We start from the raw sequence: 22,123 nt of genomic DNA, 5'->3' as shown, positions 1-22,123 counted from the left end.
GTTTTAGCTGTGTCTTCATTTCAATGACAAGTGACTGCTTAAGGAAAGGCTCTTAAGACGATTTGTTTTCCTACCCCTTCAGAGCCAGAAAATGTTTTTTTACAGAATTAGTGTATGTAATCTAAGAAATCAGTTCAGAGTTAACTTACTGTTGGAACCCAAAATACTCTGAGTTATGAGAACAACTGTCTTGACTGACTATGGAATAAGAAGATGACTAGAATGAACAGCTGGGGTCAACAGCCAAATTTTTTCTAAATAGGGGTGTATACTTCTGTTTCATGTGTGCTTATTCAGTGCCAAGAAAGCTTAGAAACTGTAGCCAAACTGTGACATTGTATCAGACAGAATGCTATCTGTTAAGTTCGGAAGAGGTTACTATCAAGATGGCTGACTTTATGAAGCACACAGTCAGACCTTTGATACACTATGGACCAATGATCCACAGAACAAGTGTTTCACAAGGGAGAACTGGGGAGATGGTGGGTGTATATTTTTAAGCCATCTGCTGAGGTAGCAATTCATAACCTTTCGGCTGCAGGTCCAGGAGACTGAGGATGTCTCTGTATTCTTTGTTGTCACTTTAACTGTTAGTAGTGTGGAAGGAAGAAAGCCTGACTTAAAGGTTGGGAGTCCAGGAGCCTAGCCTCTCATTTCAGCACTGTGATCTTGGGTAACTCACTTGGCTTTCCCAGAACTTGATGTTCCCTCATGTCAAATGCAAAGGAGGCTGAAGAAGGTCCTATGATGGAATATAAGTGACATCATTTCAGAAACTTCACATAGCCTTGTCTCATAAAACAAACTGACACAATTTTGAGTCTTCATTATCTAACTTTTTAAAAGAAAGGGCAACTTTCCATGAACTTTAGAAGGTGAACGCTGTCTACTCCACTTCTGATGATAGCAAAGGGGTGTGTGCCAAATTTTTTTGTCTCTTCTAAAACTCTGTATCTCAAGAATTGAAACCTATTTAGAAAGTCCTTTGAGAAAACACTAAGATCAAGGTTCCCCTGGAAGATTCACAGGAACTTGCTGACTTAATCACAAAACTCTATGTCTATAAGATGTGATCAATGTAACAACTCCTCCCATCAAAACAAATTAAAAAAACATTCATGAGATGCCACCTAGCCTCTGGAAATGATACATCCTGCTCTGGTCTTCAGATTGTAAATACCTATTCTCTCGCCTGTAAACCAAGCATCGCCCAGTAGTTGTGAAGTTTAGTCTCCGGCCTGACAGAGCTGGGGCTGGGTGAGGAGGAGGGGGGGAGGCTTTGTGGCTGAGTTGCTGTTTGACTTGTCAACACTACCTTTAACTGGCTGTTCCAGACCAGCAACTCTGATCTTCAAAACTTCTACCACCTAGATGCCTAGATGGTGACCTCACTTTTAAAAACTGTGCAAATGTCTCTGAATTTTACATTTCACATTCACTCAGAACCTTAGAAACCTTACTTTGGGTGTGGGGCAAAAACATGAACATGAACTCTGTCACAGGAAGAACCCAGTTCCTAGGAGTCCTGTGTTCAACCATAGATATTCTAGGTCTCCCTGATATCTCCATCAAAGAGAAGAGTGACCTGGTGACCATCCCAGCACTCACCTGCTCCCTGGTGTCTTCCCACGAGCACATCAGCTCCCACCATGCAGCCCATCCCCAGGATGCAGACCACGATGCCGATGAAATGCACAGCCTTGTACCGGATCAGCAGGAAGAACCAGGAGAGCAAAATCACCACTGGGATCACAAAACAGTCCAGGAGCTATTGGGGGCACCAACGGAAACAAGTTAGAGGCTCACGGATGCTAGGACATAGAAAAAAGTTCCATTCTGATGGAAAGTCCTTCCAGAACAGAGTCTTTATGTGGGACCCAAAGCAGAGGCAGTTAAGGCTCCCTGAGACCTACACACAAGACAGCTTTGTTTCTCACCTAACCACCAACATCCCCAAGACTTGACGAAAGGGAAGAAGAAAGACGGATGAGACTGGATGGTGTGAAGATTTTCCTGTTCTCTTCTGTATCTAGCCAGTTTCACTGTGTGTCTTCTGAGCCATGAAAACATTCCTTTGAACACCTGGGCCATGGGGGAGGACACCTTGAGCCATTTCACACTGTTTCCCCATTTCAGGAGTAGATATCAAAATGAAAGGTGAGGACAGAGAGGTCTTACAAGATTTTGTAAATTAATAGAACTTAGAAAATGTGTACTTACTTTTTATCAGCAATTATCTCCCTTCTAATACTGACGAGCCTCTAATCTAATAATTGCTGTTTCACTTGTAATATCGCCATGCATATTAGTGTGATAAATAGGGAGATGTAAATCCCTGAGAGTTGGGGCAATTGCCTTTGGTGAGGTAAAAGGAGAACACAGTGACATGAGGGGGAATGACAGGGATCCTGTGCAGAGAATCAGAGTCTGTGCTCTGTGGCATTGGGCTGTCACATACTCAGGAGGCCTCTATTTCACACTACAAAGAAAATGACCGCATCATCTCTCTCTGGTGACCAGTGCAAAACTCAGAGTTAATGTGTATGGAAGTATTTTTGTATTTGGGCATGGTGGATCACACCTGTAATCCAAGTACAGGGGAACCTGAGGCAGGTGCATCATGAGTGTGAGGCCAACCTGAGCCACATAGTGAGACCATGTCTGAAAAACAGAAGGAAGGGCAGAAGATGTAGCTCAACTGCTACATTGCTTTCCCAGCATGCACAAAGCCCCACATTCAAGCTGAAGCACACCGTGAAACAGGTCCATGGTACTGTGTGCTTCTGAGCCCAGAGGAAGAAGAACCAGACATTCAAGGTCACCCTTAGACACACCCTGTGTGGGAGGCCTGCCTGAGCTGTATGAGGTTCTTTCTCAACAATAACAAAACCAGTTTATGGAATCTTGAAATTTGCAGGCAATTGGATGGCACTAGAAGAAACCATCCTGAGTGAGGTAACCCAGAGAAACATGGTATGTACTTGCTCATATATGGATTTTAGACATGAATTAGGGGAGTGCCAGCCTACAATTCCACTGTCAGAGAGTCTGGGAAACAGAACCTTCATCCAAAGATTGACAGAAGCAGAGGCAGACACCAACATATAAACACTGAACTGAACTCCTGAAATCCAAAGAAAGAAAGGGAGAAATGATGAGCAAAGTTGTTAATACTGGGCTGGTTTAACCCACAGAAATAGTTGGCCTGAGCAAGGGGGAGCTCTTGGACCCCAGACTGATAGCTGGGTGGACAGCATGGGACTGATCCAGACCACCTGAATGTGGGTGTCAGTGAGGAGGCCTAGGTAGTCTATGGGGCCTTGGGTAGTACTTATCCCTAGCATACAAAAGGACTTTGGTTGCCCACCCCACAATGAGGGATGCTCCCTCAGGCTGGTGTCTTGGGGGAGGGCCTAGGCCCTGCCCTGGATGAAATGACAGACTTTGGAGATCCTCCACAGAGGGCTTCACCCTTCCTGGGGATCAGAATGGAGATTGGGTGGGGGACTGGAGGGCCTTGTGGTGGGGAGGAGGAAGGGAGGGAGAGGGAGCTGGGATTGACCTGTGAAGCAAGCTTGTTTTTAACTTAAATAAAAAAAGGAAGAAAAAAAGATATATAAAAATAGAAGTAAAAACAAAATATTTTAAAATGAGTCCCACAAAGACTGTTTAGAAGCCTCCAAATGCTTTAGGTGCCCTGGACCTGGATCTGTCTCTATTAGGTAAATCCTTGGAAAATGCTTGTCCAACTTTGGGTGACTGTAGTGGCAAACCAATGTCCCACAGGACTTCAGCTTCCATGTTTTGAAGGATTTGCCACACTTTACAAATCCTCACTAGAATCCTAAACACTTGATTCTAGCAGCTAGCAGCATCGGGCAGGGAGTGATCTCTGATGCTTCTCCACTCCCACTGCCTACCTCCAATTGATCAGCACGATCTGATCTGTCACTTCCATCTTGTAAATGTCTGCCATTCATATTCATGCCACCCTCTCCCACTTAAACCATCAAGGCTGAGCTAGCATCCTCTCCTACTGGAAACAAGCCCTTCCTGCTAGACCCAGAGCCTTCACTCCTGGAGCCCACCTCTGCTTCTGAAATGGTTCACTCTAATTCTTGAGTTTCTGGTTTCCCTTCCCTTTAAGCCTCCTAGAACTGAAGATGAGGTCAGGTCCCAGTTGACAGTTTTCTTGCACATTTTTCTCCTTCATAGTGCCCTTGCAACCCTAGTTAGTCAATACATTTTTGACATAATGTTCCTACTTATTCACTTGCCTGTTTCCAGCATACAGAATGCTGCCCAGGCTCATGAGAAGTACCGAATAGTAGTCACTAAGCAAGAACACACAGATTGCTAATGATCTGGAGCATCAAAATCCAGCCCCTGAGATCAGTAACGTCTGGGGGAAGGCTTGGGCATTCACACGGTATCTCTGAATGTCAGCCTAGTCAATTGGCAGCTTTAACAGCACTCAGAATTCCTGCTCTCTCCAAAGATGTTTGTGATGTGAACAAGCCCTCATGCGTCTCTGTGGATTGAACTTCTCTCCTGCCAAATGACAAAGGCACTCAGCGTGCCCAGTCATCTCCAGGGTTACTGGATGGATGTCAGTCACAGTGAGAATCACCATGTGAATGTCATGCCAAAAGTCGTGTGAACCCTGGGGGCTGGTCACAGTACTTCAGTTGGGGCTCTGTATAAGCAGCGGCAGTTGGTGGAATTGCTTTTGGGCAGCCCACAGTTGCTCCCTGCACAGTAAATTAACAATGTAAGTTAATGACCTATCTGAATGGCTATATGCACCATGTTAGATTTTACAACTGGCTTCAGATGCCATGTAATGAAATTTCAGTTTGCCAGTGGAAATTGTTCACTACACATAATGCAGTCATTGTTCCACTTTGCAAATTGAAACTGATTGGATTATTAGATTAAGTTGAAATATTTTACTAATTGCCATACAGTTGGCATTGCATCTGACTGGCAAAAGAATCTTTTACAAAGCTAAAGGTTTCATTTTTGGATCATTGAGGGCAGAGCAGCACATCATCCAGGCTTTAAAGGGGGCTTTTTTTTTGTCTCTCAGCATCGCTAGAAACAGTAGAGTCCTTGGTGAGCCCCAGGACCTGTTGTTTCTCAATTTGGGTATAAAAACCCTTGTTTGCAAGTATTAGGTGGTCCCAAGGATGAAACATGTTTAGAAAGAAAAGAATGGAAATAAGAATGTCACCAAGCCAGAGCTCACATGATGCTTGTTCCAGAGAAGTTTGGTGCTCCGTTTGGAGTTGGGCTTGGTAAATGATGCTTGGATAATAGACACATCCCTGACTTCCAGGAGGGCCATAAGAAGTAATCCAGGCCATTAGAGGCATTTGGAGTTCAGCTTCAATTCTTCATTTTGCAAGAGTGTCTCTTCTTTTACTGCTGCCCTTGCCTTTAAAGCAGGTGTACACATCTACCAACATCCTCTTAGGGTAGCATCTCCCCAGTGTAGAATCCAGTTCTTTGAAAGTTGGGCACAATTTCTGTTCTCAGCAGTGGTTATGAATAATGATGCTTTTGAACAGTATTTCAGTGGCAATCAATGGCAACCATTAGAGTTGCTGCTGCTGAGTCCTCAACATGGCGTCTGTCATTGCCGGTGAGAAGTTGTTGGCAGCCACTATTAGTAAACCGGTCATTAGTTTTCTGTGACTTTTTTTTGCCTCCACCTCAACTCCATATTGAAGACTGCTCAGATCATAGAACAGAAGCACATTGTAATAGCTGCCCACTACTAGGCCTGGTAAACAAGAAAATGTAAACAAGCTCACCTTCAATTCTGTTACTAAAGAGTTTATAAGAACCCAATTTCAAATGGAATCTTTTTCATATTCTTTACATATTTGGGGGGATTTGAGTTCATTGTAATTATTGCTTACCCTGAAAACTTGAGGAATGAGTCCAAACTTGCTTTCTCTTGAACTGATTCAGATTTAAGCCAAAGTCCTCAAAGATGAAAGACTCACTCTGTTCCCAAGGTTTCTAAGACCAATAAGTGTTTCTCCATTTTTAAATATAAGAAGCAACCTCTAACATTAAACACTTTTAAATTGTCAGCAACTACGATCAAATGCAAAGTGAGGAGAGTTCTTTAACTAAAATGATTATTTCAATGAGAAATGCAAAACTAAGAGTTCAATAGGAAAATAGATCTTCTTTGTCAGGCTTTCAACATGATGGTATTCTCTTCATGCTGAACTGGTTCTTGTGTTCTCCTCAGTAATAACTAGTAATGGAGGGATTTTTCAGAGATACGAAATCTAACTCCTCCTGTTGGGGGGAGGAGAATCATCCTCCTTTAAACCCATTTCTCTGTTGAAGAAGAAATTATAAAAATCCCAACACCAAAAGATAAATAACCATTATTTTATGACCAAGTTACACTCTGAAAAATTTCAGAGTACAAGAAGCACTTTGGAACGGGGTATGATGGCAAAGTCTATATCAGAGCACTCAGGAGACAGAGGCAGAAGCATCATGAGTGCTGTTATTTAGAAAGCAGTGGGAGAAAGATATCATTTGACAGAGCTCATGTGGAGGGTTTTTATTAGGGAAAGGGAATGAAAAAGGGGGAGGTGAGTGGGGGAGACCAGCCTCTCAGGACAAGAGCAGCAGAAGAGAAAACAGAGGCAGAGACTCAGGCAGAGTAGCAGAGAGAGAGAGAGAGAAAGAGAACACACATACATAGATATATCTATGTCTATATCTAATCTATATCTATATCTATATCTATATCTATATCTATATCTATATCTATATAGTGGCTGCAGTACTGAATACTGACAATGAGTTCCAGGCTAGTCTTGGCACAGAGGAAGAACCATCTCAGAAAACAGAACAACCCAAACAAACAAACAAAGAAAAACCTCAAATACTATGAAAATTGGTCATTGCTCTTGGATTTACATAGCGCTTCCTCCCTTAGGAATTTAAACTAATTTACTATCCTTGTATCATAAAGCCTCATTCCAGAGGGGTTCTTATCTGACTTTGTTGATTGACAGTAGTGTAGACAGATCTTTCAGAGCCATGGTGGCAGCACTGGGGTTGCTGCTTGCACCTTGCAATTTTCCACATTTACTGAGGGTTTCCTTGTTTCCACTTACAGTTTGTAAAGAGCCCTTTAAAGGAGCAATGGCTGGTCTCATTTTTTTTTAACGTCAGAAAACTGGAGTTCCAGGAGTAGAGCCAATTAGTGTTTGAAGTGGGCCTAAAATACAAGTTTCTAGACCCTGAGGTCAGAATTCAACTTAGAGGTCTGTGTTGACATTGCTTTAGGATGATTCATTCTCTCCCCCCCCTCTCTCTGTGGGGGGTTGGGGGCACGCATGCATTTTCACAGACATGTGTGTTACAGCAGCGTTCACCTTTCCTCTCTGCTATCTTTTTAATTTACTCTATTTCTGACATTCTTGCCACTGTATTTTTGCCTGTGGTCTTTAATCATACTTGGTTATATGCCCATGCATATCCCCCATCTTTTCCTTTCAGTACCTATTCAGGTTGTTCTCTCTGTTTATGTGCTTCCTCCACTTGCCTGTGTTCCATAGACCACCTTGTTGTCCACTTGAGATACCCACTCTTCTGAGAGGAGCAGCTGTGTGGCTGACAGTGGGGACCTGGCTTCTTGTATAATCATATGAGATATGCAAGGCCCTTGCACAGTGACTGCTAGCACACTGCAGAGTCAGAGAAGTGGTGTGGGGAGAACTGACAGGAGGAGGAGAACAAGTCTGCTGGCCTAGTGGTGCTTTGGTCTTATTCCTGTAGAAGCAGCAGAATGCCAGCTGATCCCTCACCCTGGGAAGCTCCAAGAGGAAGCCCTAGCTGTCCCAGAGAGCCCTACCCTTTCCCCTGCTTCCAAGGTTCTCTCCTGCTGAGTGTTCTCCAGCACACCATAGTTACATTGTGTTCCTCCTCAACCCTACAGCACAGCCGCAGTTAGCCTGTCCATGTACCCGTGCATACATGATCCTAAATCCTCACTGCTGTTTATTGTTCTGATACTGTGTAAATTTTCTTTTCATTTTTCTTACCAAGTAAGTTCTTGTTTCCTCCATTATTTGTTTCATATATATTAAGATCTATTTTAGGGTTCCCCGAGAACACACCAGCCATGTCAGCCAGTGAAGCAGGTAGGCAAACTATAAATCTTCACCTCTTCCTTCACTCCTCCAAATCCAAAGTCCCAGTCTCACCCCTAGTTCTGTAGCAAAATATCTGCTGTGACTTATCCTCAGTCTTGTCCCTATTTCCAGGATACCAAGCTGATCTTTGTTGAATACCCTGCTCTCCACTCTCCTGTGGGTCCTCTTAGCCCCCACTCCTAGCCCATCCCCACTCCTAAGTGTCAGCTCCCAGTACCTAGAAACACATTTTACACAGTGGCCACACCTATCAGGATCCCAGAAGAATTCCCTACCTGGCAGCACAGCCACCATACTCTCCTAAAAACTAAGGAATAAAACACCCACCCAACAAAGATAAGACCAGATATTAGCATCTAGAATTATAATTTCCCCAAACTTAGATGCCTAGATGTCATAATAAAAACACAATCAATGACAGCTAGGACAATATATCTCCATTAGAGTCCAGCAACCCCATGCCAGCAAGCCCTAAGAACTGCAAGACAGCTGAGCACAAGACAAAGACTTTAAAATAGTCTTTATGAATATGTAGAGGTTCTTAAAGAAGAAATGAATAAATCCCTTAAAGAAACCCATGAAAGCACAAAGAATAGACAGAAATGAATAAACTAGTTCAAGACCTGGAAGTGGAAATAGAGTTAATAAAGAAAACCCAAACTGGGGGAGATCTGGAAATGAAAAATTTAAGAACTGAGCAGAATGCAAGAGATGGAAGAGAGAATCTCGGACATTGAAGACATGATAGAAAAAAAATGGATACCTCAGTCAAAGAAAGCATTAAATAAAGCAAATAACATAACATATGAGACACTATGAAAAGACCAAATCTAAGCACAATAGTATTAGACAAGGGAGAAAAAATGCAGGTTAAAAAAAGAATTTTCATAAAAATCATACAAGAAAATTTTCCTAACTTAAAAAAGGAGATGCCGGTCAAGGTACAAGAAGCATACAGAACACAAAAATAGCCTGGACCAAAAAAGAAATTCCCTTTGGCACATAATAATCAAAACACTAGATTTATAGAACAAAGAAAGAATATTAAAATCTGCAAGAGAAAAAGATAAAGTAACATATATGGACAGACCAATTAGAATAATGCCTGAAGCAATCCGGAATAATCAAAGAGCTGTTGGAGCTATCACCATCCCTGACCTCAAAGTGTACTACAGAGATATGGTAATAAAAACAGGATGGCATTGGCATAAAAAGAGCCCCTGTAATCAATAGAAATGAATTGAAGACACAGCCATAAATCCACATGCCTACGAATACCTGATTTTTGATAAAGGAGCCAGAAATATATACTGGAAAAAGACAATATCTTCAACAAATTTTGCTGGCCAAACTGGACAGTTGCATGTAGAAGAATTCAAATAGATCCATTCTCATCACCCTGCACACAACTCAACTCCAAATGGATCAGAGACCTCAACATAAAACAAGATTTACTGCACCTGATAAAAGAAAGAGTAGGAATACCCTTGAACTCATGGGTGCAGGAAAAGACTTCTGAATAGGACGCCATCAACACAAACACTAATATCAATATTCAATAAATGGGACCTCATGAAACAGAAAAGCTTCCATGAGGTGAGGGACACTGTCATTCAGATGGAGCAACTACCTACAGAATGAAGAGTTTTACCAACTACACTTCTAATTGAAGGCTATTATCCAAAATATGCAAAGAACTTGAATAACTAGGTATCAAGAAAGCAAGTAACAAAATATACTAATGTGGTATAGATTTAAACACAAAATTCTCAAAAGAAGAAACAATTGGTTGAGAAACACTTAAAGAAACCTTCACTATCGTTAATCATCAGGAAAATGCAAATCAAAACTACTTTGAGATTTCATCTTACACCAGTCAGAATGCTAAGATCAATAAAACCAGTGACAGCTTATTTGGGCAAAGGTCTGCAGTAAGGGGAACACTCACCTATTGCTGGTGAGAGTGCAAACTCATACAGCCATTATAATAAACAGTATGGTTGTTCCTCAAGAAGATGGGAATATACTTCACAATTTGTTACACCTTTTTTGGGCATATACCCAAAGGACGCTTCCTACCACAAAGACATTTGCTCAACCATGATCATTGAAGCTCTACTCATAATATCCAGAAACTAGAAACAGGCTAGATGTCCCTTAAGAGAAAAATGGATAAAGAAAATGGTACATTTACACAATGTAATATTACTCAGTTTAAACCAACGACATTCACAGGTAAATGTAATATTACATTGTGTAAATGTAACTGGGTTATCATTAACTTAACAGCTAATATACACTTATAAGTGAATATAAACCAAAGTTGTCATTCTGGGTCTAGGTTTCCTTACTCCAGATGATTTTTTTTCTAGACCCAGAATGACAAATACTAGGTGTGGGTTGCATCTAAATGAGTTGTTAGCCAAAGGATTCCGAAAAGAACCCCCAAATAACCCAGGCTGTTGCCAAGACTATAGGTTATTTTCCATAAGTTGATGGCAAGCTCCCTTGGGTGACAAGAACCTGAGACTAGATAACCCAGACACTTAGGGTAGCAATAATGAATCTTAATGACATTCTGCTAGACTCAAATTTAGTTTCCTCAAAGGAAGTCTCACTGGGAAAACAAACTACTCTTAAGGATGGCTGCATGCCAGGGAGTAGATGGCTGACATAAAATGAACTCAGTGGCATCTTTGGAAGTTTCTTGTTTCATAATACCATATCTGGGCTTTTTTCCTTTTTAAAAATTCTATCTTATGTTTTATTTTTATTTTACTTTGTTCATAATTTTATTCTCTCTTTTAATCCTATTTTCCTTTATGTATATATTGTAGCTTCCAGTTTAGAGTCTTTATGGGATTCCAGGGTGTGCATTATAATGAGTGGGCTCTGTGTCTATATCTGTTTTTTGTACCTTCTCTTTTGAATCTTTTCCTTCTGCTGACTTTTTTTGTTGTATTCTGATGTGTTAGTTTTTGTTTTATCTTATTATATTTTATCTTATTTTATTATTATCCCTTAGAAGCCTGCTTGTTTTCTAATGAGAGATGGAAAGTAGGTATATCTGGATGGGAGGGGAGGAGAGAAGGAACTAGGAGGAGCAGAGGGAGGGGATTCTATTTTCAATAAAAGGACACACACACGTGCGTACACACACACACACACACACGTACGTGCGCACGCGCACGCGCACACACACACCTGTTATAAAGATTAGGGCATACTCACTGGTAGAACACTTGCTTACTGATTACAGTGCCCACATTTGATCCATACCACCAGGGGAGAAAATAGCTATTTTAGGACCACATGAAGCATTGCTGTCAAAGTATTTATGCTGCTTGCATTGCTGAAGGTTTGGCTTCTCAGGTAAATTGATTTTCACTATTCACTGTTTTCAAAATTAACTATTCTTATCTGTTTGGGTTATTTTTTTCTTCCCAGATAAAATTTACCATCCCATTCTCAAATTTTCATTTCCCTAACTTAAATTACCAGTGATTTCAAAAATCTCTGGCAACAGTCATTATCTCATTACTAAATATAAAATGAAGTATTTGAGTAAAACTCAATGCCCTCTACCTTCTTCCCAAATTGTTACAGAGCTTCAAATGAAATTTTGATTTTGGATATTGGCATTTATCTTGGTTGTTGGAAAATATCAACTGACTGTAATTTATGCTTTTTAAAAAGAGTCTAGTGAAGTCAGATAAACATCACAGAGGGTTTATTCTTGAATGAAACAAATCAGGAAAATTATAGTCAAAGCAGTTAAATTCTCTATTTTAGCTTACTATTAGTGGCAAGTAATTCAGAGTATGTCAACATTTTATTTATTTATTCTTTTACTTTTTTTGTTTTTTTTAAGACAGGGTTTCTCTGTATTTTTTGGAGGCTGTCCTGGAACTTGCTCTGTAGACAAGGCTGGCCTCAAACTTACAGAGATCCTCCTGTTTCTGTCTCCCCTCCCCCAATGAGTGCTGGGTTTAAAGGCATGCATCACCAATGCCCGGCTTTCTTTTATTTTTTTAGATTATTATATAATTATTTCATTTCTCCCTTCCCTTTCAGCTCTCCAAACCTTCACAAATACTCTTCCTTGCTCTCTTTTTTCCCCCAAATTTTTGACCTTTAAAAAAAGTAATTGCTGTTATACACATATACATATTCCTAAGTACAGTCTTCTCAGTCTGTATGTTACTTGTATCTATGTTTTCAGGGCTGACCATTTGGTATTGGAAAACCAATTTGTGTACTCCTCCCCAGGAAGACTATTTTTATCCAATCTCAGTATTCCTTAGTCACCTGTAGTTCTCTGCACAGGCTGAGGTCTCCTGGTCTCCCCTGCATCTGAACATATTATTAGGTCTATTGATGTCCTTGTTCTTCTCATGCTTAGGCACTCATGTTGGTAAGACTTTGGGAGTCTAATTTCTGACATTTCTAGGAGACACAGTCTCACAGCAAACTCCCTGATCATTTGGCTCTTACAATCTCTCAGCCCTCTCTTCACAGTGTTCCCTGAGCTTTTGGTGCTGACCTTAGTTTGTAGATGTATCCACTGGGACTGTGCTTCACAGATCTGCATTTTGCTTGGCAGTGACTTTCTGTAATGGTGTCTCTCTGTTGCAAAAGAAGTTTCCCTGCTGAGGAGTGTGAACTGCACTGATCTATGGTATAACGACAAATACTCAGCGTGCAGCTAGGGATTATACTGATTTAGTAAAGCGATGGTTATAGGTGCTCCTTCAAGATTCATGGCTTAACTAGTCCTGAGTAGTAACTGGCTAGGTTTCCATACCAGACATAATTTCCCTCTTGTTGAATGGGTCTTAAGTTCAATCAGAGAACTGTTGGTTATTGCAAAGGCAGGTACACCACTATTACACCCATAGGGTTGTCTTGCCATGCTTGTCATTGCTGTGGTTCACAGGCATCAAAGATGGGTAGGACTGCAGCTTGCTTCCTCCTTTGGAAGCTTCCGTGGTGCCTCCTGGTATTACAAAAGTTAGTCCTCAGGGTGGAGGCTTTTGTGTCAGTTCTAGCTCAGGAACTTCTGGGCTCTGTTCCTGAAGTGCATGGTGTCTTCAGCAATAGGGATTTACCTTCCATCTCTGGGTAGCAACCAAGAACAAAAGCAATAGCCTATAAGACAATGTTTTATTTTCAAAATAATGAATAACTTTGATTGCATGCATGAAGAAAGGCTAGGAAGCTTCTTCAATTCCTAAATGTAGGAAGTAATTTTTATTCTAAAGAGATCAAATTTCTAATTTAGGTCTCACCTAGTTCAAAGAATTATTTTAACTCATTAAAAACGATCAGATAATCTTATATCTAGTACATCACTGTATTTTGTATTGTCTGACATATATGTGTTGTAAAATGGATGAAGATGATCAGAAAATCTGAAAATAAGCTGTCCTGCAATTAAGAACAGGCATTTGAGGAAATCCTCTACTCCTAAAGGCTTGTCATGGATTATTCTTCATCCTTATGGCAATTCCATTCTGGTGAAATGTACACTCAGGTGCTTTATTGTGTCTAAAATGCTACAAGTACTACTTTCTTTTTTGCTATTCAATGCCTATGGTTCCAATCACTGACTTCTTTGCTCTAGGATCTGGACAGTAAAGAAAAATAGCTTGATCCATATTCTATGTCAAACTGATCGGATATGGGCAGTCACCGAAAAGACCTAAGCAAGTAAGTGGAGATCAGGCCATCTGCCCTAACATCAGACTAAACTGCAGAAGGCAGTATTGCCTGCCATCTCCCATTACCACTTAACTTCCCAGAAGCCTGAAAGCAGACACCCTGAGAGAGACATTCATCAGTTCCCAGACCCTATCTCCGGACTCCTTCCAGCAAGGGACCATCTTAACCAGTGCATAGAGCCCAGCAGCAATGAAGCACACGGAAGATTGTCTTCCCTCCTTTCTGTTTTTAAAGCATCAGAGTCCCCAACCACTGTGGTTGATGTGGATTTTGGAGGTGGGTTGGCATAGAGCAGATACGGAATTAAGAGAGACAGCCATCGCAGACTTTGGGAGAGATTGAAGATCCCTGGATTACAGTGAGAACAGCAACATCTTCACATTCCTTCCCCACCGTGCTTGCTTCTGGTGATATACATGCCCACAGAAAAGTCAGTGTCCTGATCAAAGACCATCTTGTATAAAGGTCTCCAGAAGAAATCAGTATCTGAGGAATAAAATGTTAGCAATGATAATCTTTGTGATGGTATGACTGCATCTTTCTAGTCCCATGGCGCAAATCCTCTGTCATTTTTATATTTCCTGAGTGTATGCCACTTTCAAAATACATAAAGTAACACGTAATGAAAGTGTAAGAATCTCTCAGGCAGGTAAGCCTTTCTCAGGGGGAGTTGAGAGTTTATTCTAAAAAAAGGAAGCAAAATAATAAGACAGAGGTGTTCCCATTTTAGCAGAGAAGAATGAGGTGACTTCATCCCTCTTTCCAGCAGCCCTCTGCTCCTCATTAGCGTTCCCCTCCAGCTATTCACAGGGCAGGAGCTCCCCTCACCTGCCCAGCTGTCAGAAGTTCCACCTGAGGCAACCATGGTTGATTCCAGGGAAAAGAGCCATCCTGAATGCTTCCCTCCCTGCTTCTAGCTGGTCATTCCCCCTGCTTTCTAAAAGTGACATGCATTATAAATTCATCTCTTGTGGGGACAACCAGAGCATCAGCACAGAAAAGTCTGTAAACACACAGCCTTCAGGAACAGAGTTGACGAAGTCCCCTTTGGACTGGCAGTTCTGGTGAAGGGACAGTAATTTGGAAAATGCATATTCACATATTATGGATAACCATTTGTATTCTGTGGCCTGCAGGCATTGGCGAAAATCCACCTGCGGAGTCCATCATGAGGCAGCAGTATCTTCCATCTGGAAAAGTCGTTTATGGCAGGAAAACCACTGGCCACTGTTACACTGTTGTTTTGTTTTGTTCTCACCAGGCTACTATATTCAAACCATTCTCTACCAACACCCATACCTTAGGCCTTAATGCTTATATCTTGTTGTCTTTAATCACTTGTGCTGCTGAAGCTGTAGTTCTACCACATTGCTAACAAGACATGAAAAGGACTAAGAGGTGGTTGCCACGGTGGCAGTGTTCCAGGGAATGCCTCTTCAGTGCAGTGGAAAAGTCTCACCACACTGCTTCCCTTCTGGTATCAACGGGACTTGAACGTGTGTGTAAATTGTCTGTCACCTGAGGCCTGTCACCAAAATGTCATAGTTACTTGGGCAATTTCACTTTACTTTTCGACTGGAGTCGGAGGAGGAGGGAGAAGCGGCACCTCCATGCATGGAAATTCTGGGACAAGTGCCTAGAAATCTAGGTGGGCAGAAGTGAAAGATAATTAGATACAGGGCTTGTAGAAAACTTGCCCGAGGCAGAAGAGAGCCTTCAGGGAGGACACATCCCTACTTTCTTTCTGGTTGAGCATCTCAGGAACTTTAATCACAGCAAGAAGCTCTGATTACCAGCAAATGGACTTCACAGGAAAAAAAAAACCCGACTCCCTTTGTCTGAGCACTCAGAGCCCTGTTGCCATGACTGGTCCTTAATCCCCCCATCCTACGGATGAAGAAGTAGAGCTCTAAAGACAGGCAACTCTCTTGAAGTCACTGTTAGATTGCAGATGCTCCTATTGCCTGTCTCTTTCTCAAGAAGCAGGCCCTGCCTCCCCACAGCCCCATCTCTCTTTTTAGTACACACGGGCAAAGATCAGCTGAACTGCTGTGGCTGGCAGTATCCTCAGGTGGATTTGATCAAGTCTAGGCTCCTGTTTTCCATATCCACAGCAACTGTGAGTCCTACCTTTATTTTCTTACTGCCTTCCTTCCTCCTCGACTCCTAGCATGGAGGTTAGGTGTAAGAGCAAGAAATTCCCCTTCACTTGCCAGGATCAGTCTTCTCTTAGGACCCTAGCATTGCTGTTCATGAAAGAACACTGCAACTCTCTTCATAAATCTCTTTTGAAGACAACCCACTTCTGCACTGTGCATTGAACTTTTCAAATTAACCTAACAATCACATAGTAGCCGGCATGACTGTCAGTGGCTTTCCCCCTGCCATTTCCTTATACGAACTGGAGGGGTTCTTGTTTGTTTTTGTTTTGTCCTGACAAAGGTTATTAAGTTTCTGTAGCTTTCTCTCACATGGAAAGGGGACAACACTAACGAAGTTGGCAGTCATCACTGGTTGAGAGTTTTGTTTTGCATTTTTATATTTGAAGTTTGGGATACAAGATAATGCCCACGAGAAGCAGAATGGTTTCAGTGGTGTCCCTGCCTGAGTGTTTTTCCGAGACAATTTTGCCTGAAGAAAGCTGGGCCCTAACTTGTATCTTTTTTATTTCTAGAATTCATGAACATGAGGACATACACATTTCAAAGCACATATTGGAGGAAATGAAAGTTTTCTGATAAAATATTAATTCTGTATTAATTTTGCAGCACTTGTGATGCCTCCCAGCATTAAAACCACACAGCAGGGAAGAACACTTTCAAAAGCCAGAGGAAAACATCTTGTACTTCAGGGGATTCTATTTCTGGCATCCCTATTCTAGGTTTTGGGTATTTTTTAAAGACAAAATCAGATTTTCTCCATCTCATACTAGTCATTTGTCCATTCATCAGATAATTATGGAAGGCCTACTCCATGCTCACACACTTGTTTTCTTTCTCTATGTACTTATCAGGCACTGAGGATCATCCTGCCATAGTCTGGAACACTCAGTCGCTCCCTGCTGACCCTGAAGCCTCACTTCTATTTCATGAGTCCCTGGTCTTCATCCCTTCCTACTGGGAACCATTCTTCAATATCTTAGTTCATCTTGTGTAGCTAGCCGCCGGTGTTCACATGGCTACGAGCGGCTATAGCACTACACTACTTCACAACCATCTGAGGCAAAGGGCTAAGGATGCAAATAAAGACAGAGACAGCAGATCATTCTTACAAGGAGAATGGAGTTTATTGTTACAAGAGTAGAGCCTTAAATGCCAAAGGCAGGTATGGTGGAAAAACATCAAGGTCAGAAGCCTACATTCCCAGGGCCCTCTGGCAAAAAGTGGGTCAAAAACAGGAATTAGTGTTTAGACAAAGGATGGACAGAAAACAGGAACTTGCATGCAGGCCTTACTGGGAGGAGGGGATGAGAAGTGTTTAGCTAAAAGCTCCTAGTAACAAGCTGTCAACAGAACCCCCATGGGGGAAGGGTGCAACATTTTTGGCCTTATCCATCCCTTTCCTCCTTACCTCCCTCCATACTTCTCTCCCCTCCTTTCTCCTTATATAGCAACAGGGAGTAGCCTAGGACCTTGAACTTCTGGTCCTCCTACATCTACATACTAGTGCTAGGATTTCACTATACTCAGGATCAAACCCAGGGCTTCCTGCATGTTTTGCTTGCAATACACCAGCTGAACTAGATCCCCAGTCCCAGAGTTAATCTTTTGTACTTCTTCTAATTTTTAATAGTTTGACAATCTTACACAGTTGTACAATGAATTTTGTCATTTTTCACCCCTCTTCCCCTCCCACACCGTCCTCTGTCTTCCACTGACACCCTTCTTCCCAGTGAGTCCTGTCCTACTTTCCTTTCTTCTGTGCTGTGTGTGACCCACAGAGTTTAATTAGATTTACTTGTTCAAGCCTGGGTGGGAAGTCACTCAGTGGAACACAGACAATCTATCTATGGTTACCACTGAAGAAAATGGCACCCTATTCCTAAGCAAGTGCCATTGAGAATGGCCCCTCTGGAAGTGGTGGGGACTTATCCATGACGAAATGCTGATGGCCCCAATCTTGACCAGTGTAATGAGTTCATGATGCGATAGCCACACCATGTCCAGGTGACATCTTTTCATTGGGTGTCTTCCCTTCCTCAGCTCTTCCATCCTTGCCAACCCCTATTTCATGATGTTCCTTAAACCTTGAGGGGTTGTTAGAGTTGTCTCAGTTGGGTCAAACATGCCACCATCACTCATTCTTTGACCAGTTAGGCATTAACTACTGCCTGTTTCGGTAAGTAGCTCCTCAGATAAAGTCTAAAGGTGAGTATTTAGAAGGCAGTTTGGCAACAGGAAAGTTTAACCAAATAATGGTAAGTTCTCTTCTAGAGTCTGTGACTTCTCCAGTCTGAGGGCAGTGGCTGTTGGTCTTATTATTAATGGGAGACTACTATGTTGGTCATTTGTCTTCCCATCTTCAGAGTTAGACCATGAGCATCAATCTGAAGTCACAGTTTCTGGGTTTTGGCTTCATCCATTTTCCTAGAAGCCCCTTGGGAACACATCCCTTTATAAAAGTCAGTCACCAAAGTGGAATTGCATGGTGCCTTGGACTCTTACTCTAACAATCCCAGAAGCAATCTTTCCTTGTTTCTTTCTTCTCGTGCTTTATCTGACTGTTCTCCCATATACCTCTTCTACCAGCTGGACCTTTCTCCTGTCTTTTGTGGACACATCAGATTTTGATTTTGATTTTGTTTTGAAACAGGGTTTCACCACTTAGTTCTGGTTGTCCTAGAAATTACTCTGTAGAACAGGCTGGCCTCAGACTCACAGAGATCCTCTTACCTCTGCCTCCCAAGTTAAAGGCATATGTCACTACCACCTGACCACACCTTGTATTTTTAGTTTTTCAGTATTGGATTCAGTTCAATATTTGGTTCTTCAATTGTAGATTCAGTCCTTGGCACTTACTTCTATATTCTTCCAAACCTCAAGAAAACGTTGTCTTCAGTAGTTGTTTTCAATTTGTAAAGTGAAAACCACATTCATTTATTCTTTATACTTGGAAACTATGGAATAGAATCCAAACTCCTTAATGTGGCTTATTAATTTCTTCATGATTTGTCCCTAGCCATTTCCATACATTTTGTTTCTTCTTTTAGAGACTTCATGATGTCAGTTATATATGACAATATGTTGCAGAGTTTCTTTTGTACATTATGTTCATAATTGGTAACACTATATTATGCACTTAAAAATTGGCAAAAGGATAGAACACTGTTGGGAGATATTACTGGCTGGTTAGAGGCAGTAGTCTGCTGTAGCCTGGCAGCTTTCTCTAGATTCTGTAATATGGAAACTCCCTCCCTTCCCAGCAAGGTTTCCTGCTCTCTACCTGCCCTTATCTGGACAATGTCCCTGATCCTGGAGAACTACCCTTATCTGAAAGCTGTCTCTAAACCAGATGCCTGATTCATCTTTGGCTTGAACTTTGTCACACATTCCTGCTAGATTTGTTCTAGGAGCTCTGCTATAGGACCCTACTGCCACGTAAAAAGCCTTGTGATAGAAGTGTGCTGCTTAATGTAAATCAGGGTTTGTCCCCAGGCTCCCCAATCCTATATATTCCTTACACTCTGAAATAAAGTTGAACTGATTCACCTAAGCCTGTTTCCTGGAGGGCTGTCTCCATCCATGCTCATGGGCCACATACAAAACTTTCTGTCACCTCTTCTGGCTCTTTCCCATCTCAGATTGATGACCAACAGGCTGAGAGGGAAAGAAGGCCCCCCATAGAACCACAAAAAATCAAAATTTAGTTCTTTAGCATGCCATGGTCTTTCTGGTCTCATTTATTTGCACACATTCTTTCTCCTACCTGGGTTTCTTTCCATTGGCATCCTTTTCATGGTGGACTCACATTGAAGTGCTAAATTCAGTTTAGACCATACTTCCTCTAGGAGCCGCTATTTAAGTTCCCAACTATAGATTAGTGTCTTATTCTCATATATCTTTGTATATATACTTACATATTTTTGAGTTGATTTCCACCATGAGGAGCTAAAGGCAATGCCTCTGTGCTATCCCTGGTTCCTGTCATCATTCTCAGGGCCAGATCTTGCTACAGTTCCCCGTCTTCTCACAGAAGACAGACTCCAGAAGTCCATTTGATATCTCTTTAATTAGAAAATGCCCCAACTCAGAAGGTGCAAAGGAAAGGGGGGAAAGGAATAAGAGAGACAAAAATAACTCCTGCCACCATGGCAGACATGGTGCTTCTGTGAAGTCTCATTGCCTGATATTTCAACTTCCCAGATGCTTGAAGACTATGTATTTCAGGGCTGGAGAATTGGCTCAAGAGGTTAAAAGCATGTGTTGCTCTTCCAGAGGACCCAGGTTCAATTCCCAGCACTGACAAGACAGCTCACAACTGCCTGTAACTCCTGTTCAAGGGGCTCTGGCACTCTCACACAGACATACATGCACATAAAATAAAAGAATCTTTTTAAAAAGAAGGCTATACATTTCATCCATAAAGCAGCTCACAAGTTTTCACAAGTTCATGAACAAATGCATGTCCTCAAATACATTGTTGAAGGAAACAGGCTACTAAGGTCTTCTCCTTATCCTCCTCCTCCTTATCCTTCTTCTTTAAAAGGATGCTTTTCCATTGTAATTGATTTATTATAGGTCAATGTTGTGTAGTGATCAACTCACAGTGAATACTTTGTCAATGGAAGCAATAAAGACTCAGAAGGGTCTGATATGTATCTGTTGGGCAGACAATCCTCATGAGCAGTCCTGAGAGAACTGATATCATTCCCATCATAAAGAAGGAGGAGCACCCTCTGCATAGGATTCCTTTTTCAAAGATGCTCAGAGAGCTTAGAATGCACCCATGGAAGGGCCTCCAAAGGTTAGTATTTGCTGAGATGTTTTGTGTTGTCTACATGATAGCATCTAAGGCCACTTGTGAGAAGTCTCTGGGCCAGAAATTCTCAACTTGTGGATCATGACCCATTCAAATGACCCTTTTACAGGGGTCACCCAAGACCATGGGAAAACACAAATATTTACATCATGATTCATAACAGTAGCAAAATTATAGTTACGAAGTAGCAATGAAATTAATTTTATAGTTGGGGATCAGCACAACATGAGGATCAGTGTTAGAGGGCTGAGAACCACTGCTCTAGGCATACTTGTGAGGGGTTATGTTGATACCCATCAGCACTGAGAAGGGACTGAGCCATCCTAAGAGGAGAGGTTGGGTTTGGGTCCTTAAGCATATGAGAAGGAGCAAGTGTAGGACACAGCCACCCATCTCTGTTTTCTGACTGTAGATGAACTATGAGCGCCCTTTTCAAGCTCCTGCCAACTTAGCTTCCCTGTCATGAAGACGTATACTCCTGACCCATGAGGCAAAAGAAATCTGTCATCCTTTAAGCTGCTTTTGTCAAGGGATTTTACCACAGCAACAGAAAACATAGCTAAGACATTTGCCTTGGCTAGCATCTTAGTTCACTCAGTTGCTGTTACAAAACACCATGGACTGGGTGCCTACTGATTACTTACAGTTATTGGAGCTGAAAGTGTAAATCAAGACATCTTTAGGCTTCACATGTGGTCACCTCCTAGCTCATAGATTACTTTTTTTTCCATGATAATCTCATATATTGGAAAGACTGTAGGGAGCCAGTAGGGTGTATTTTATCCCACTGTTAAGAACTCTGCATAATTTAATTACATTCCAAAGGCTCTATTTCTACATATTGCAATTTCAGGGTAAGAATTTAATCATGTGAATGGAAAGTAGAGAACAAACACTCAGTAGTAGGCAAGAAAAAAATTAAATATTGTCTCCAGCTGTTTTTTTAATTGATACTACAATACATATTACAAATTTGTTGCCTTGAAAGAGTACAAATTCCTTTTCTTAGTTCCAGGTCAGAGGTCTTCGAGAGGTCATCCTGTGGGCTCTAGGAGAGAATTCACCTTTGTAGCTCCTAGAGTTTGTCTCCATTCCTGGGCTTGTTATCACTTCTTCCCTTTTCAAAGGCAGAGGTTTAGCATCTTTAAACCATTCTGATAATCTGGCCACATATTCCTTTGCTTTATTTCCTACCCAGATTCCATCTCTGTCTTCCAAGGATATTTGCGATT

General features: G+C 41.6%; 1 protein-coding gene across 1 annotated transcript in view; it reads right to left on the bottom strand.

Moving 5' to 3' along the window:
• The window catches only part of Slc35f1 (solute carrier family 35 member F1), a 391,542-nt gene that overhangs the window by 43,303 nt on the left and 326,116 nt on the right, over positions 1-22,123 (bottom strand). The window contains exon 4 of the mRNA XM_005073294.4: positions 1,609-1,768. Within this exon, the coding sequence (XP_005073351.1) occupies positions 1,609-1,768 (160 nt within the window). The remainder of the gene's footprint in view (positions 1-1,608; positions 1,769-22,123) is intronic.

Source organism: Mesocricetus auratus, unplaced genomic scaffold (assembly GCF_017639785.1).
Source record: "Mesocricetus auratus isolate SY011 unplaced genomic scaffold, BCM_Maur_2.0 Super-Scaffold_100018, whole genome shotgun sequence".
NCBI lineage: Eukaryota > Metazoa > Chordata > Mammalia > Rodentia > Cricetidae > Mesocricetus > Mesocricetus auratus.
Note: the sequence above shows the minus strand (reverse complement) of the source record. Positions and strands in the feature narration are given on the sequence as shown.